Consider the following 18,148-nt stretch of genomic DNA (forward strand, 5'->3'; position numbering starts at 1 on the left):
GTTTGAACTTGTTATCAGTATAAAAGACACCTGTCCACAACCTCAAACAGTCACACTCCAAACTCCACTATGGCCAAGACCAAAGAGCTGTCAAAGGACACCAGAAACAAAATTGTAGACCTGCACCAGGCTGGGAAGACTGAATCTGCAATAGGTAAGCAGCTTGGTTTGAAGAAATCAACTGTGGGAGCAATTATTAGGAAATGGAAGACATACAAGACCACTGATAATCTCCATCGATCTGGGGCTACACGCAAGATCTCACCCCGTGGGGTCAAAATGATCACAAGAACGGTGAGCAAAAATCCCAGAACCACACGGGGGGACCTAGTGAATGACCTGCAGAGAGCTGGGACCAAAGTAACAAAGCCTACCATCAGTAACACACTACGCCGCCAGGGACTCAAATCCTGCAGTGCCAGACGTGTCCCCCTGCTTAAGCCAGTACATGTCCAGGCCCGTCTGAAGTTTGCTAGAGTGCATTTGGATGATCCAGAAGAGGATTGGGAGAATGTCATATGGTCAGATGAAACCAAAATATAACTTTTTTGTAAAAACTCAACTCGTCGTGTTTGAAGGACAAAGAATGCTGAGTTGCATCCAAAGAACACCATACCTACTGTGAAGCATGGGGGTGGAAACATCATGCTTTGGTGCTGTTTTTCTGCAAAGGGACCAGGACGACTGATCCGTGTAAAGGAAAGAATGAATGGGGCCATGTATCGTGAGATTTTGAGTGAAAACCTCCTTCCATCAGCAAGGGCATTGAAGATGAAACGTGGCTGGGTCTTTCAGCATGACAATGATCCCAAACACACCGCCCGGGCAACGAAGGAGTGGCTTCGTAAGAAGCATTTCAAGGTCCTGGAGTGGCCTAGCCAGTCTCCAGATCTCAACCCCATAGAAAATCTTTGGAGGGAGTTGAAGGTCCGTGTTGCCCAGCGACAGCCCCAAAACATCACTGTTCTAGAGGAGATCTGCATGGAGGAATGGACCAAAATACCAGCAACAGTGTGTGAAAACCTTGTGAAGACTTACAGAAAACGTTTGACCTGTGTCATTGCCAACAAAGGGTATATAACAAAGTATTGAGAAACTTTTGTTATTGACCAAATACTTATTTTCCACCATAATTTGCAAATAAATTCATAAAAAATCCTACAATGTGATTTTCTGGAGAAAAAAAATCTCATTTTGTCTGTCATAGTTGACATGTACCTATGATGAAAATTACAGGCCTCTCTCATCTTTTTAAGTGGGAGAACTTGCACAATTGGTGGCTGACTAAATACTTTTTTTCCCCACTGTATGTGCCGTATGTGGAGTGGACTATGGGCTCTCATTTCATATTTGCATTGGATTCACCAAAAACTGAGACTCACGGTTAACAAACTAGTCATACCCTGCTGTATGATTTGCTAATTGAGTACATCCTGCATTACCTTACTGACAAAAATCTTCTTGGAAATTGGTCCAGTGCTTTAATGCATGCCATTGTAAGTCTGAGCTAATGATAATTATGTGTGTTTGTGTCTCAAGTCCCCATCTCATGCTGCTGAGAGGAGAAGGGGCTATACGTCCTTGCCTCTCTGAAACATGATTTGCTGTAATCATGGAAATTGTTTGGTTTAATGGCCCAGAAATCCATTCATTCATTCATTCAGGTTCGGGGTTAAGAAGTGGCTTGTTCTGGGACTTGAGATTTTATATTTCCAGACTGGACGTGAAGCATTCAAGAACAACGTCTTTCAGGTTTGTGATTTACTCCAAACAACCTGCTTTGCCTTCTGTAAAGACATAGATCTATTCATGGATTATGTTTTTTTTGTGTGTGTGTGTGTGTGTAACAGTCTTCTTGTTACATGTCAGTTACCCAGGCGTTATAAAAACGGACTTTACCAGTGACTGACTGAGCTGCAGGGCTGAATTCCCACGTCTGCTCACAGTGCTTGCTCTTCTGAAGATTACAGCTAAACGAAAAGTGGGCCCTCATACAGTAGCACTCACTCATGACTCAACACTACTGTGCCACAGTATATTGCTGACTTCTCGACTAATTCTCCAATCCACTGAAACTTTAAAAGCATGTAATTCAACTGAAACTCTTGGGACACGGATTCTCTCTGGGTTCAAGCAGGGAATACAAAATGTGGTTCCTCATGTCAATCTATTTAATATATCTTTGGAGCCCAGACCAGATCAATCTTTAAAGGCCCAGTGCAGTCAAAAATGTGATTTTGTTTTATATATATTTCCACACTGTGAGGTTGGAATAATACTGTGAAATTGTGAAAATGATGATAATGCCCTTTTAGTGTAAGAGCAGTTTGAAAATACCATCATCAGAAAATGTGTTAATACTTCTATTCGTTTGTATAGGTTACCTTCAGACGAGTCCCGTGACACTTGTGGGGGTCGTAGACCAAACGGAGTACACCATCGTGTTTGTGAGAGTCTTCCTTTCCATTGAGTGGTCATAATAGTTTGGATGCTACAGATGTTTTCATGAGAAGACCGATTTTCGGGATGTCTCATGGTCTTACGAACACCGCTGTAGCTCGGCCACCTTCCACCGCAGATGAGGAAGGCTGACATAGGCGGATGCGGTGGATTGAGACGCAGCCCATGCAAAAAATATCTGATATCTCTAGTTTAAACTGACGGATTTTGATGGAGATTGTTTTATTATGTAACTTAGATTGACACACGGGTGCGTTAATAGACTCAAGGATTAATAGACCAAAAAGAAAGAGTTCCAAACCTCTGCCAATAACAGCTAGTTTTGAGTTTTCCCTCCCCACTCAGCCCACTCCCAGACAGTCCTAGAAAATTATTGCTTGAGAAATTGCTCTTTGCTAAGAAGCTATTTTTGTTTGTTTTTGACCATTTTCATTTAAAACAATCACAGTAAGGTACTTAATTGTTACCCAGAAATGATTGATATAGAGATTAAGACGGCTGCACTGGAGCTTTAAGGCCCATAGCACATCTGCTATGCTGTGGGCAATGGTGAGAAACATAAAGCTAGTGAGTAATGGGAGCACTATGTGGGTTTAATTGCGCAGAGGTCTCCATTTAGCGTGGCCTCTTGTATATCACCTGTACTGATGAGTGTGGTGCCTGGGTGGCTGATGGCTTTGCTCTGTATAAAGTTAAACCAGATTTACACTGAAGAAAAATATAAAATCAACATGTAAAGTGTTGGTCCCATGTTTCATGAGCTGAAATAAAAGATCCCAGAAATGTTCCATATGCACAAAAAGTTGATTTCTTTCAGATTTTGTGCACAATTTTTTTTACATCCCTGTTAGTGAGCATTTCTCCATAGCCAAGATAATCCATCCACCTGACAGGTGTGGCATATCAATAAGCTAATTAAACAACAATCATTACACAGGTGCACTTTATGCTGGGGACAATAAAAGGACACTCTAAAATGTGCAGTTTTGTCACACAACACAAAGCCACAGACGGCTCAGGTTTTTAGGGAGAATGCAATTGGCATGCTGACTGCAGGAATGTCCACCAGAGCTGTTGCCAGAGAATTGAATGTTCATGTCTCTACCATAAGCCGACTCCAACATCGTTTTAGAGAGTTTGGCAGTACGTCCAACCGGCCTCACAACCGCAGACCACGTGTATGGCATCATGTGGACGAGTGGTTTGCTGATGTCAATATTGTGAACAGAGCGCCCCATGGTGGCGGTGGGGTTATGGTATGGTTAGGCATAAGCTACGGACAATAAACACAATTGCATTTTATCGATGGCAATTTGAATGCACAGAGATACCGTGACGAGATCCTGAGGCTCATTGTCGTGCCATTCATCCGCCGCCATCACCTCATGTTTCAGCATGATAATGCACATGCCCATGTCGCAAGGATCTGTACACAATTCCTGGAAGCTGTAAATGTCCTAGTTCTTCCATGGCCTGGATACTCAAACATGTCACCCATTGAGCATGTTTGGGATGCTCTGGATTGACGTGTACGACAGCGTGTTCCAGTGCCCGTCAATATCCAGCAACTTTGCACAGCCATTGAAGAGGAGTGGGACAACACTCCACAATCAACAGCCAGATGACCTCTATGTGAAGATGTGTCATGCTGCATGAGGCAAATGGTGGTCACACCATTTACTGTGTGGTTTTCTGATCTACGCCCCTCCCTTTTAAAAAAAAGGTATCTGTGACCAACAGATGCATATCTGGATTCCCTGTCGTGAAATCCATAGATTACGGCCTAATGAATTTATTTAAATTGACTGATTTACTTATATGAACTGTAACTCAGTAAAATCTTTGAAATTGTTGCATGTTGCATTTAGTTTTTTGTTAAGTATAATTAATTCTCCCCTCGCACCTAGTTATTGGTTTACTTCCAGAGGTGGTGGCATGGTGAAAAGAGATCTCCACTGACACACCACACTCATGGGAACAGAGAAAGTGAAAAAAGGACTGTATATAAACTGTGGGAAATTAAGCTGAGAGAGAGAGCATCAGTGTGTGTGAGTAGTATTGCTGCTCTTTGGGCTGTGTGGAGGCCTCGCAGTTATTGTATTTCGTTTTTTTAAGTGTGTGTGTTTTGCAGGGTGGAGCAGGAGCACTAAGGAGATGATCTGGTAACGTAGGCAGGCAGAGAGACCAGCGGCAGGCCTGCTATTCAGCCTGGCAGCACGACCAGCAAGACCCCTAATGTATACTACTCACATCATGGGTGAATGAACACCGTCATCTTTACCTCTAGTCCCAGCTCACCTCACCCTAACCTATCGATCCCTACACTCTCTTACCACCCTCACCCAAAAACCCATCCAAACCACTCATGTTCCACCACTTCTCTTACTGCACAAACCACTCAATGCCTCTCTTCTCATCCAAGCGTCTCATACCATTAATCCCAACCATCACTGACTGCATCCCTCCTTGGTTCCTACCTTCTTATGCCAACCCCATAGAGGCCTAACCACTTCATTTTCCCTCCACATCGTCACTGTACACACACACACACACACAAACACAGTAGATTGAGTGCAGTCTTTATTTGAGCGCTCAGCAACTCCGTAGCCTCAGAGAGATCACAGCAAAAAGGGTGGGGAGCGGGATCAAAACAAAAAGTAGTTCAACACGTTTTCAAGTTCATTAATTCATATTCAGTCTCTCAACACAGTCATTTAAAGTGCATTTCAGATTGAGATGTTTCTTTTTTGACAAGCTCACAAGAATTCAGTGACAATTACACACAGATATAGATATTGTATATCATAGACATAAATAATTAGCATTGTGCACAACAGTATGCTCTAAATCGTTATCGTATTGCACATATTAAATAACATTATAGTAAACATGGAATTAAAACAGAACTGGCAGGAAGATAACACAAATAGATGAGGAAACACAACCGATCCTGTGAGCAGACTCTCTACGTTTTAGTTTCCTAGGTGAGGAAAGTAAGTTATACAGTACAATGTAAAGTCAATGTGATGCAAATGAGGTGAAAGAAACAGGACAGTAGTCATACAGTACAGTATATCTGCCATATTGATTAGTGTATATAGAACAGACTCATGTTATGGAGTTTTAAGTTTATAGCAGTGATATCAGATGACAACAACAAAGTGGAAGATTATGGACCACAAACTAAACCCAGTCCCCACTGTCCATAAGCTAAGTGACCAGGACTTTCTAATTACCAAGTGACCTTAACAAAACAAAAAAAACAAAAAAAACTCTGGGGTAGTGATAGCCCAATTTTTCCTTGGCAGGTCACGAGGTCGGGAAAAACTCCAGGCCCCAACATCTGTGAGATGGTGATTTACATAAGGAGAGTCCTAGTTCTCCAGAGTTAAGGAGCAGTGCACAGGGGGACACATCTGTGTTCCAAATAGCACCCTATTCCCTATATAGTGCACTACTTTTGACCAGCGCTCATAAGGCTCTGGTCAAATGTAGTGCACTATAAAAGGGAATGGGGTGCCACTTGAGATAATGAAGAACATTAAACATTAATTGAACAGCTCGTAATGAGCAGCAAACACATGCCGCCGTTTACAATGTCATTTCACAAATGAAACTACTGTTTCAGCATTTCCAGTTTAAAAAAACTGAGGAGCCAAAAAGCAAGTAAAATTAGCCTTAAAACTGAGATTTGTTCTGAGGTCGGGAAGAGACAAGCAGGACAGCAGCAAATCTACTTAAGACTGCTCACAAGGACGAGGGGGCACACCAGAGCGCATCGAGACAACAGCAAAGCAAATCTGAACACTTGAAATTCAAAACGTCAGAGCTGAGACAGCACTGGAAGCATAGCATGGCCTGCTGTTTGAATACAGAGGATGCTTCTGTAGTGAGACAGAGACACAAACAGGTTTGCCCTTCCCAGTCAGACTGTGTGAGTCTGTGTGAGTCTGGGACAGTGAATACTAAGTGAGGCTGGCATGCTAACATCTGATAGCCTGGGAGAGCATAATGCATCCCTGTGTTGAACCCTGTAGAGGGGCGGAGGGAGCGCCACTGGCAGCCAGATACAGGAAGGAGTGGGATACACCTGTGAACCCAAGGCAGACTCCCTTCCTCCATTCAGCAACACAGCTGGGCCGGCTGTACTGTACCATTCCTCTGTGAAGGCTGCAATGGGACCAAACTCCAGAACCACACTCATCTACATACCCAACTTGTATCTATGTTCAGGACTGCGGGAAAGGAAGTCACAAAAGCAGGCACTTCTGTAATACACAAGAACAGCAAGAGTGCTATATGGTGAATGCTGCTACGTGATGCTACCCCATGCAGTCATTTCGAGGGCAAGTTATTTATTTGACATTTGTTTAATCTACATACCATAATATGGTAAGCCAAGCAAAGCTAGACAACCGGAAAATAATAATGCATGACTAACAAATCCCAACCCTTCTCAATAACTTTAATTCACTCCTATTTTGGGGGTTTCGGGTGAGAATGTCTCAGAGATAAACATGTTAGAGGTTCTGTTAAGTTCTTGTTAATATACAAATATTCCCTCCCCTGAACATTCTAAATCCTTTAAATCAAGGACTCTCTGACGGTCAAACAGGAATTGATTAAATTAATCTCTTCCTTATCCCGACATAAACCTCAAATAGTTTGTTGTTTGTTCATCATTGAAGAGATTAAATGTATGAAAAGTATGTTGTACTTATCTGGGTGGGATGGGAAGCAGCCTTGAATTCCAAATAGCAGAGTTGATTTGGGGTGACGTTTCTCAGGTCCTGAGACAGATTCAGATCAGAGTGATGTTGTACACATGCTTTGTAGGGTTGCTGCAGAAAGCACTTCACAACGCTTGACAAAATGTGTAAAGTGAGGCCTCGTGATGACCCTTATGGGGCATGGCTTGCTATCATTTAGGAATGGGAAGACAAACACTTCAGGAGCTTTGTAGCAGCAAAACAAGTGCTTCAGATTTCAAGTACACTTATATCTGGCTTTACATATGATCATAACGAGAGCGGTTCAGGGAGGCAACCAGCTCATTGCCGATGACTATGTACCACTGTGACTTATCTTCCATGAGTAGGGCACAACTGTGTTGCATAGAAAAGCACGTAAAGTTTTAGTTGGGGAAGAAGAAATGCCAAATGAAGTTACAGAAATAGGCATTTTTTATCTTTGAGACCGTTTTGACTGGGTGATTATGTTCCTCAGAGCATTTGACAACGTACACTGAGCCAACTGATCATAAGACATGGGATCAAAGATCAGTTATGACATCATCAAGTAAATAAGGACCTGATAGTTCAAGGGTATAAATGGTGCCCATTAGGTTACTACTTAAAGCTTTCAAGGACTTAACATAGTAACAGATCCGGAAGTAGTTAGACATGATGGCTTTGAAGAAGAGCAATGAGTCATTGTGTCCCTCTCTACCCTCCTTGACACTCTGACCCACCGTGATGCACTCATCGTTAGTCTATCCCCCTTTGAGGAAGGAGTGAGAGAAGTAGTGAACAATAACAGAGGGATTCAGGTAGAAAAAATGGAGGGTTAAGCCTCAGCGGATGTCTTAGGAGCATGCCTGGCCCTGCTGTCGACAGGGACACACTGAGCATGTGCGTAACCCACTCGACATCCTCGTGCCACTCAGCCGTGTTACCATGCCAACTGGATCCAACTCAACTCGGAACCATTATGGAATCACATGGAAGTCGCCACCAGCCTCCGCATTACACCAGCAATATTGTTTCATGCTAGGACATTATTTATTTCCCTTTCTTTCTGTCCCCTTCTATTCAGGGACCTGGCCTGAAGCACGTTTGCTGTGTAGTTGGGCTGAGGCTGAGCTCTTCTCTACTGCAGCCTCATTAAGGTAGCATGTGGGTGACCCTCTACCCACAGACCAAACTAGACCTGCTCATGATGGAAGCACGGGGGAACAAAGACGGCTCAGAGAGCACCAATTGCACAAGATGGCTCCTCTGATCTCTTTGTTATCCCTGTGTCGCAATCAAACTGCAACACCACATAGACAGAAAGACATATAGACAGACTGTCGGTAGACAGAAGGGTATAGTGCAAAATACAGCCACTTTTGAGAGTGCACTTAAAAACATAAGGCATTCTCAGGGTACAAGGCAGAAATAATAAAGGTGTTTCGAAACCGGAGACCACAGGAGGCTGCTGAGGGGAGAACAGCTCATAAACCATGTGTTTGATGTATTTGATACCATTCCACTGATTCCACTCCAGTCATTACCACAAGCCCCTTTTCCCCAATTAAGGTGCCACCAACCTCCTGTGAGAGAGACATAATACTGGCTGTGTAGCAAGGGGAACTTTAGAACATCACTCAGCTCTTAGAATCCCCCCAGTTTAGCCACAGGGACAATATCTGATGTAACTAACTATATTCTCTCAAAAATATCAGCACTTCTAAAAGTGTTCCCCTTAAAGTCAAAAGGGATTCTCTGTACCCATAACCGTTTCACTGTTTTGCTGTGTTATATTGTCTTAATCCCTCTACCACACTGTTCACAGAGTGTATATCAGGTAAATGAAAGTTCCCGTCTATAGAGAAATCAAAGTTATACTAAGCCCAACCACTACATACAGGCAGTTGTTCGGTAAGTAAAGACGGGCTTGACATTAACTTTTTTAGCCACTTGTCCTTCAGACAAGTAGGACTGATTTTTTACTTGCCCGAAAGCTCAAGTCACTTGTCCCCCCCCCCCCCCCAAAAAAAAAAGATCTAACACCATGGGCCAAAAACATGACTGATAATTGTGTTGTATCATGCAATGAACCGCTTTTTAAAAATAACCATTATTATCACTGGTATTGGCAATGGAAGGCTGCTGGTCTCTGATCCCATGTATTATACAGTATCTCCTGCCGTTGTGGCCTTGAGCAAGGCACTTAACCCCCCACAAAGTAAAATACTGCACTGATAGGCTACTGTATAAAACACATGGCCCGTCAACCTTCCATCTGGAGAGTAACTGGGTGTGCAGGCTTTTGATCCATCCCTGCTCAAAAAGTTGTTGAGCAATTGATTTGTTATAATGTGGCGTGTTCGAGCAGGGCTGGAGCAAAAGCCTGCACACCCAGTAGCTCTCCTGGAATCTCCTGGAGGATGGTTGGCCACCCTGCAACATTACAATTACAACCAAATACTTTTTATGTCTTTATAAAATAATTCCCTCATTCAATGAACCAGGGATCAAATAGCTAAGGTGGTTGAGGTTGCTAACTAAGATGTTTATCTATTTGTAAGGTTAAAATATTCAGAGTTCAGGGAAGATCTTGACTTGTTCAGGGAAGAACTCTGCATGTCTTCCTTTCTCACAGGATAGACACGGTAACCTTACTAAGGGGAGGCCGGAAGCCTCTAGAAGAAGTCTGATATTTTGGGTCTGAGTGGGTAGAGGGTGGTGCTGAGTGGCCTTACTAGAGGGCAGTGTTTGAGAGTTGAGAGATAGCAGTCAGTGGCCCTTTGGCTTGGGGAGTCGTAAGAGGCTGGGAGGGACTAGACCTCTGGCCTTGAGCCCACCACTCTCTGGTTCTCTGAGGCCTGGAGTCTGTCTGGGTGCTCTGGGCCGGGGGAAGGCGGGCAGGGCAGGGCCCAGAAAGGAGTCAGAGGACTGGGGCGTGGAGCTGTAGCAGGGCAGACCTCTGGAGGGAGGTGGGAGCTGCCTCAGCTTGGACTGTGGAGCTATGAGGCCCGGCCTGAGACCGCCCCTACCCTGGATTCCTCTCACCACCCTGGGGAAGCCTGCCATGGACGACTGGGTGGTGGTGGTTGTGGTGGTGGGTGGGCCTTCCTGTGGCCTCTTAAGGATGGAGGCTTTCTTCAGAGAGCCGGGGGACTGCGGGAGACAAGGGGCAGGGATCCTTTTGGCTGAGTCCAGCCGGAGTCTTGATCCAGGGAGGGGAGGAGAACATGTCCGGCCCTCCGGACCCTCAGAGTCACTGATCTTCAGCTGGGTGCTGAGCAAGAGGCTGAGTTCTTCTAGACCTGGGACACAGCCAGCAGGAGGAGCAGAGGTGGAGGTAGGGCTAGGGCAAGCCAGGCCAGAGCTGGGGCCAGGGAGGGAGCTGTGCTGGGCCCTGCTGACAAGACTGTCCCCCCAGCCACAGCCAGGGTTAGAGGATGCGGGCTCACTGGGGGCCTCGGTGTGGGCTGAGTTTGTTAATCTTTCCTGGGAGTGGGGTTGCTGCATGCTGTTGGGCCATGGCCTGGAAGGCTGTAGTATTTGAGGCTGGGGGAGGAGAGAAACATACGTTAAGCATCTAAAACTGTATATAAACAAACTATAGCAAGAACCATTGTACTCCATCACAAAAAGAATCAACTCTAAATGATTTCTGTTCTTTGGCTTTTGAAACAAAAATATTTTGTACAGTCTGTTTTGTCTAAGCAATGTTTTCCCAAAACAGCAGTGTCAGTCTCTTGACAGTTGCACAACAAGCCCACAATTCCCACGAGGCTGTACAATGTGTACTGTAACGCCTCTCCCTTTTCTTATGAAGAAAGAAACAAACTGCACCGCATTCAACACATGAAACGCTGTCGGAGATTGAGCTTTGATTCCGAGGACTCTTTGGAGTCTGCAGACAGGCTTGTCCCAGTGCTGCTGCGTGCTACAGTACAGTAGTCGCAGTCTCTCTGCACTTATTAGCCATGATGTACCACTGCAGAGGCTGGGTAGGACAGGTCACCATCACCATCAAAAGAACCCTCCTCCTGCCTGCAGACTCGCTCCCCTCCCCTCCCCTCCGCCACACCACACTACACTACACGTTGCTTCCTCTGATGACAAATAAGGCAGACATAGGATGACAGTAGCTCTCCCGGGCCATGTCTGGTCGCCAGGCGCCGGAAAACAAGGTGCCCCGGCGTGCCGCCATGCCAGCACATCCTTAATTAGTGAAAAGGTTAGTGTGCACGCCGGGGCATCAGGGGTCTACTTCAGCCCGCTCATTAACATTTAACGCTGCTTTTTGGATGTGGAACATGGCGGCAGCCCGGCCTCATACACACCTACCTGTCAGTCAAACCATCAGACAATGAGACAGAGAGAAAGAGAGACAGAGGAGAGAAGGAGAGAGAGAGAAGCGGTAGACAGGCTGGCTGACTCAAAGGGAATTATTCTGTCAGATGACTTGTCTGTTTGGAGGGTGGGCGGTGGAGGCTTGCCAGGGCAAGAGGAAGATGTTTCTTTATTACAGCTGCAAACACAACAACAAATCCCCATGGAGAGGAAAGGTGAGGACTTAACTGCCATTTTTAAGGTGTTTATCAATAAAGACATTTGAATGTACCAGATACACAGTCTGCAATCATACAGGTGCATAAACATTTTTACATGGAATTTCTCAGCTACTGTATATTACACTCCAGTCTAGACTGGGGGAGAGAAACCGTATATACAGAGCCTTCAGAAAGTATTACATTTACATTTTAGTCATATAGCAGACGCTCTTATCCAGAGCGACTTACAGTTAGTTAGTGCATAAAAAAAAAAAAATGTCATACCCCCTGTGGGAATCGAACCCACAACCCTGGCGTTGCAAACGCCATGCTCTATCAACTGAGCTACATCCCTGCCGGCCATTCCCTCCCCAACCCTGGACAACGCTGGGCCAATTGCGCGCCGCCCCATGGGTCTCCCGGTCGCGGCCGGCTACGACAGAGCCTGGATTCGAACCAGGATCTCTAGTGGCACAGCTAGCACTGCGATTCACACCCCTTGACTTTTTCCACATTTTGTTGTGCTACAGCCTGAATTAAAAATTGATTACATTTAGATTTTTTTTGTCACTGTCCTACCCACCATAGCCCATAATGTCAAACTGGAATTATGTTTTTCTAAATGTTCACAAAATAATTAAAAATGAAAAGCTGAAATGTCTTGAGTCAATAAGTGTTCAACCCCTTTGATATGACAAGCCTAAATAAGTTCAGGAGTAAAAGTGTGCTTCACAAGTCACAAAATAAGTTGCATGGACTCACTCTGTGTGGAATAATAGTGCTTAACATGATTTTTGAACGACTACCTAATCTCTGTACCCCACAAATACAATTATCTGTAAGGTCCCTCAGTTGGGCAGTGAATTTCAAACACAGATTCAACCATAGAGACCAGGGAGGTTTTCCAATGGCTTTCAAAGAAGGGCACCTATTGGTAGATGGGTAAAAAAAAATGAGGATGGATCAACAACATTGTAGTTACTCCACAATACTAACCTAATTGACAGCGTGAAAAGAAGGAAGCCTAAACAAAATAAAAAATATTCCAAAACATGTATTCTGTTTGCAACAAGGCACTAAAGTAATACTGCCCAGAATTTCCTGAATAAAAAGTGTTGTTTGGGGCAAATCCAACACAACACATTACTGAGTACCACTATCCATATTTTCAAACAGTGGTGGCTGCATCATGTTATGGGTATGCTTGTAGTGGGGAGTTTTTCAGGATAAAAAAGGAAACAGAATGTAGCTAAGCACTGGCAAAAACCTGGTTCAGTCTACTTTCCACCAGACACTGGGAGATGAATTTACCTTTCAGCAGGACAATAACCTAGAACACAAGGCCAAATCTACACTGGAGTTGCTTACCAAGAAAACATGAATATTCCTGAATGGCCGAGTTACAGTTTTGACTTAAATCTGCTTGAAAATATATGGCAAGACTTAAATGGTTGTCTAGCAATGATCAACAACCAATTTGACAGAGCTTGAAGAATTTTGAAAATAATAAATGAGCAAATATTGTACAATACAGGTGTGCAAAGCTCTTAGACTTACTCAGAAAGACTCAAAGCTGTTATCGCTGCCAAAGGTGATTCTAACATGTATTGACTTAGGGGTGTGAATACTTATGTAAATTATACTGAACAAAATATAAAACGCAACATGTACATTACATTTACATTTTAGTAAAGTGTTGGTCCCATGTTTAATGACCTGAAATAAAAGATCCCAGACATTTCCATATGCACATTTCTCCTTTGCCAAGATAATATATCCACCTGACAGGTGTGGCATATCAAGAAGCTGATTAAACAGCGTGATCATTACACAGGTGCACCTTGTGCTGGGGACAATAAAAGGCCACTCTAAAATGTGCAGTTTTGTCACACAACACAATGCCACAGATGTCTCAAGTCTTGAGGGAGCTTGCAATTGGCATGCTGACTGCAGGAATGTCCACCAGAGCAGTTGCCAGATAATTGAATGTTAATTTCTTTACCATAAGCCGCCTCCATCGTCGTTTTAGAGAATTTGTCAGTACCTACAACCAGCCACAAAACCGCAGAGCACGTGTATGGCGTAGTGTGGGCGAGCGGTTTGCTGATGTCAATGTTGTGAAAATAGTGCCACAAGCTACGGACAATGAACACAATTGCATTTTATTGATGGCAATTTGAATGCACAGAGATACCATGACGAGATCCTGAGGTCCATTGTCGTGCCATTCATCCGCCACCATCACCTCATGTTTCAGCATGATAATGCACAGCCCCATGTCGCAATGATCTGTACACAATTCCTAGAAGCTGAAAATGTCCCAGTTCTTCCATGACCTGCATACTCAGACATGTCACCAATTGAGCATATTTGGGATGTTCTGGATCATCGTGTACGACAGCGCGTTCCAATTCCCGCAAATATCCAGCAACTTCGCACAGCCATTGAAGAGTTGGACAACATTCCACAGTCCACAATCAACCGCCTGATCAACTCTATACTAAGGAGATGTGTCGCGCTGCATGAGGCAAATAGTGGTCTGATCCACACACCTACCTTTAAAAAAAAAATAAAGATATCTGTGACCAACAGATGCATACAGTGGGGAAAAAAAGTATTTAGTCAGCCACCAATTGTGCAAGTTCTCCCACTTAAAAAGATGAGAGGCCTGTAATTTTCATCATAGGTACACGTCAACTATGACAGACAAATTGGATATTTTTTTTTCCAGAAAATCACATTGTAGGATTTTTAATGAATTTATTTGCAAATTATGGTGGAAAATAAGTATTTGGTCACCTACAAACAAGCAAGATTTCTGGCTCTCACAGACCTGTAACTTCTTCTTTAAGAGGCTCCTCTGTCCTTCACTCGTTACCTGTATTAATGGCACCTGTTTGAACTTGTTATCAGTATAAAAGACACCTGTCCACAACCTCAAACAGTCACACTCCAAACTCCACTATGGCCAAGACCAAAGAGCTGTCAAAGGACACCAGAAACAAAATTGTAGACCTGCACCAGGCTGGGAAGACTGAATCTGCAATAGGTAAGCAGCTTGGTTTGAAGAAATCAACTGTGGGAGCAATTATTAGGAAATGGAAGACATACAAGACCACTGATAATCTCCCTCGATCTGGGGCTCCACGCAAGATCTCACCCCGTGGGGGTCAAAATGATCACAAGAACGGTGAGCAAAAAATCCCAGAACCACACGGGGGACCTAGTGAATGACCTGCAGAGAGCTGGGACCAAAGTAACAAAGCCTACCATCAGTAACACACTACGCCGCCAGGGACTCAAATCCTGCAGTGCCAGACGTGTCCCCCTGCTTAAGCCAGTACATGTTCAGGCCCGTCTGAAGTTTGCTAGAGTACATTTGGATGATCCAGAAGAGGATTGGAAGAATGTCATATGGTCAGATGAAACCAAAATATAACTTTTTGGTAAAAACTCAACTCGTCGTGTTTGGAGGACAAAGAATGCTGAGTTGCATCCAAAGAACACCATACCTACTGTGAAGCATGGGGGTGGAAACATCATGCTTTGGGGCTGTTTTTCTGCAAAGGGACCAGGACGACTGATCCGTGTAAAGGAAAGAATGAATGGGGCCATGTATCGTGAGATTTTGAGTGAAAACCTCCTTCCATCAGCAAGCGCATTGAAGATGAAACGTGGCTGGGTCTTTCAGCATGACAATGATCCCAAACACAACGCCCAGGCAACGAAGGAGTGGCTTCGTAAGAAGCATTTCAAGGTCCTGGAGTGGCCTAGCCAGTCTCCAGATCTCAACCCCATAGAACATCTTTGGAGGGAGTTGAAAGTCTGTGTTGCCCAGCGACAGCCCCAAAACATCACTGCTCTAGAGGAGATCTGCATGGAGGAATGGGCCAAAATACCAGCAACAGTGTGTGAAAACCTTGTGAAGACTTACAGAAAACGTTTGACCTGTGTCATTGCCAACAAAGGGTATATAACAAAGTATTGGGAAACCTTTGTTATTGACCAAATACTTATTTTCCACCATAATTTGCAAATAAATTCATTAAAAATCCTACAATGTCATTTTCTGGATTTTTTTTCTCTCATTTTGTCTGTCATAGTTGACGTGTACCTATGATGAAAATTACAGGCCTCTCTCATCTTTTTAAGTGGGAGAACTTGCACAATTGGTGGCTGACTAAATACTTTTTTTCCCCACTGTATCTGTATTCCCAGTCATGTGAAATCCATAGATTAGGGCCTAATGAATTTATTTCAATTGACTGATTTCCTTATATCAACTCTATCTCAGTAAAATCTTTGAAATCGTTGCATTTATATTTTTGTTAAGTGTATTTCTGTACTTCATTTTCAATAAATGTGCAAACATTTCTAAAAACATATTTTCACTTTGTCAATATGGGGTATTGTGTGTAGATGGGTGAGATTTTTTTAAAAATTCAGGCTGTACCAACAAAACGTGGAATGGGGTATGAATACTTTCTGAAGGCACTGTAAGTGCAGTTATCCTTTTGTTCCGTTGCACAGAGATCTGTGTACATAAACATTCACACGGCTAGCTTTGAGCTTCGACATCGCAGCAGATCAGACGCTTCAAAGTTTAGCCTTATCAGTCCTCTACTTATCACCACCATTAATTGACTATGGAGATTAATTCAGTAGTCCACACTGCCACCCACTGGCCGCCGCTTTGTACTACACCACCTTGCCCATTTTATATTTAAATAATTTAGCAGACGGTTTTATCCAGAGCGACATACAAGATAAATTGGGGTTAAGTGCCTTGCTCAAGGGTACAGACAGATTTTTCACATAGTCGGCTCAGGGATTCGAACCAGCGACCTTTATGTTACTGGCTCAATGCTCTTAAACACTAGGCTACCTGCCCCTGGACTAGCCCATCCTCTGGCACTGTGCTCAGCAGCATTTACACACCACCACACTCCCCCTGATATTATGTATTGGGCCCATCTCTGGCTTTAATGTCAATGCAGCTTTGTAAGTCCTGGGGCTATTTCAACAGGAAAAACATCCTTTTCCCCTAGAGTCCAGATAGTCAGGGACGACAGGGCCAGGTTCAGACAGCAGGGTCCGGGACCTGAGAGTAGAGTAGAAGAGAAGAGGGGCCTCCCAGCACTGGTGTAGTGTCCCCCTGGCCCCTTTAGTAGTCTGCAGACTGACAGATGGGGGGGGGGGGTTGGTTCTGGCCCCTGGACGAGGCTTCATAAATAATGGATGACAACTCTAAGGGGATTAGGGAGTGGCAGCTAACGAAAGGTGACACAGCTTTCTTGAGCCCATCGCAGCACTGGAGAGGAGGAGAGCAGGGGAGCCTGGTTTATAAAGCCCAGCAGGTGTTTCAAGGAGGGATTCACCTTGCTTTCTCCCCAGTGCCAGAGAGGGACACTGAAGCGCATGCGTGGGTGTGTGGGGGGATGGAGTGTACCGCTCTACTGCCAAATCCAGAGCTTTCCACTCATCCACTCCCACCCCCATCCCCCAAACTGTGCTCACAGGCCGTCCAGCCCACCCACTCACAGTCTCTCGCTCTCTGCATTCAGCACCTCGCCTTGCCACCCGATCGCTGATGCTCCAAATACTGCTCAGCTCCGCTAATTTCATTTTAATTCTTGCACGTCTGAATTGACTCCAAACACATTTGAATAATGACAATGGATACCCACAAGCTATTTCCAACGAGCACACAGGACTTCAATACTAATTAAAATGATAAAAAGAGAGGGAGAAAATACACTTTTTCATAATGGCGTCTGAAGGATGACGAGACATGGGGAAAATAATATACATTTGTGGACCAGTTCCATCTGTCAATGTCCCATGCATTCACCACATAAAAATAAGGTATGGAACCATGTAAAGAATTTAATTAATTTAATTGCCCTAGAGATTTATTCAATTAATTTGTCAACGCAGACAAGTTCTTGCCTGGTTTAGATCTTATATGTTGCAAATATATCAGTTTGTCTCTGTGGATGGTTTGTCCTCTGACAAATCAATGATAAAGTTTTTCACTATATATGCTACCTTTTGGTGATGTCATTCGGAAACACAATGTCAACTTTCACTGCTATGCAGACGAAACACAGCTGTACATTTTGATGAAACATGGTGAAGCCCCAAAATTGCCTACTCTGGAAGCCTGTGTTTCAGACATAAGGAAGTGGATGGCGGCACATTTTACTTTTAAATTCGGACAAAACAGAGATGCTAGTTCTAGGTCCCAAGAAACAAAGAGATCTGCTGTTTGATCTGACAATTAATCTTGATGGTTATAGTCATCCCCCAAAAAACTGAAGGACCTCAGCGTTACTCTGGACCCTGATCTCTCACAAATATTTCAAGAGTAGCTTTTTTCCATCTTTGTAACATTGCAAAAAACTGAAACTTGGACAAAAA

At 44.0% G+C, this 18,148-nt stretch overlaps 1 protein-coding gene across 4 annotated transcripts in view; it reads right to left on the bottom strand.

The window, feature by feature from the left end:
• Nucleotides 1-5,027: 5,027 nt before the first annotated feature.
• LOC121547304 (serine-rich coiled-coil domain-containing protein 2-like) overlaps nucleotides 5,028-18,148 on the bottom strand; it is a 91,058-nt gene continuing 77,937 nt past the window's right edge. For 2 of the 4 annotated variants that reach the window (XM_041858498.2, XM_041858497.2), the window contains one exon: nucleotides 5,028-10,736. In XM_041858498.2, the coding sequence (XP_041714432.1) occupies nucleotides 9,960-10,736 (777 nt within the window). In that variant the 3' untranslated portion in view covers nucleotides 5,028-9,959. The remainder of the gene's footprint in view (nucleotides 10,737-18,148) is intronic. The other 2 variants (XM_041858496.2, XM_041858499.2) reach the window with 2 other exon arrangements.

The sequence above is a fragment of the Coregonus clupeaformis genome, chromosome 31, assembly GCF_020615455.1.
Source record: "Coregonus clupeaformis isolate EN_2021a chromosome 31, ASM2061545v1, whole genome shotgun sequence".
Classification (NCBI taxonomy): Eukaryota; Metazoa; Chordata; class Actinopteri; order Salmoniformes; family Salmonidae; genus Coregonus; species Coregonus clupeaformis.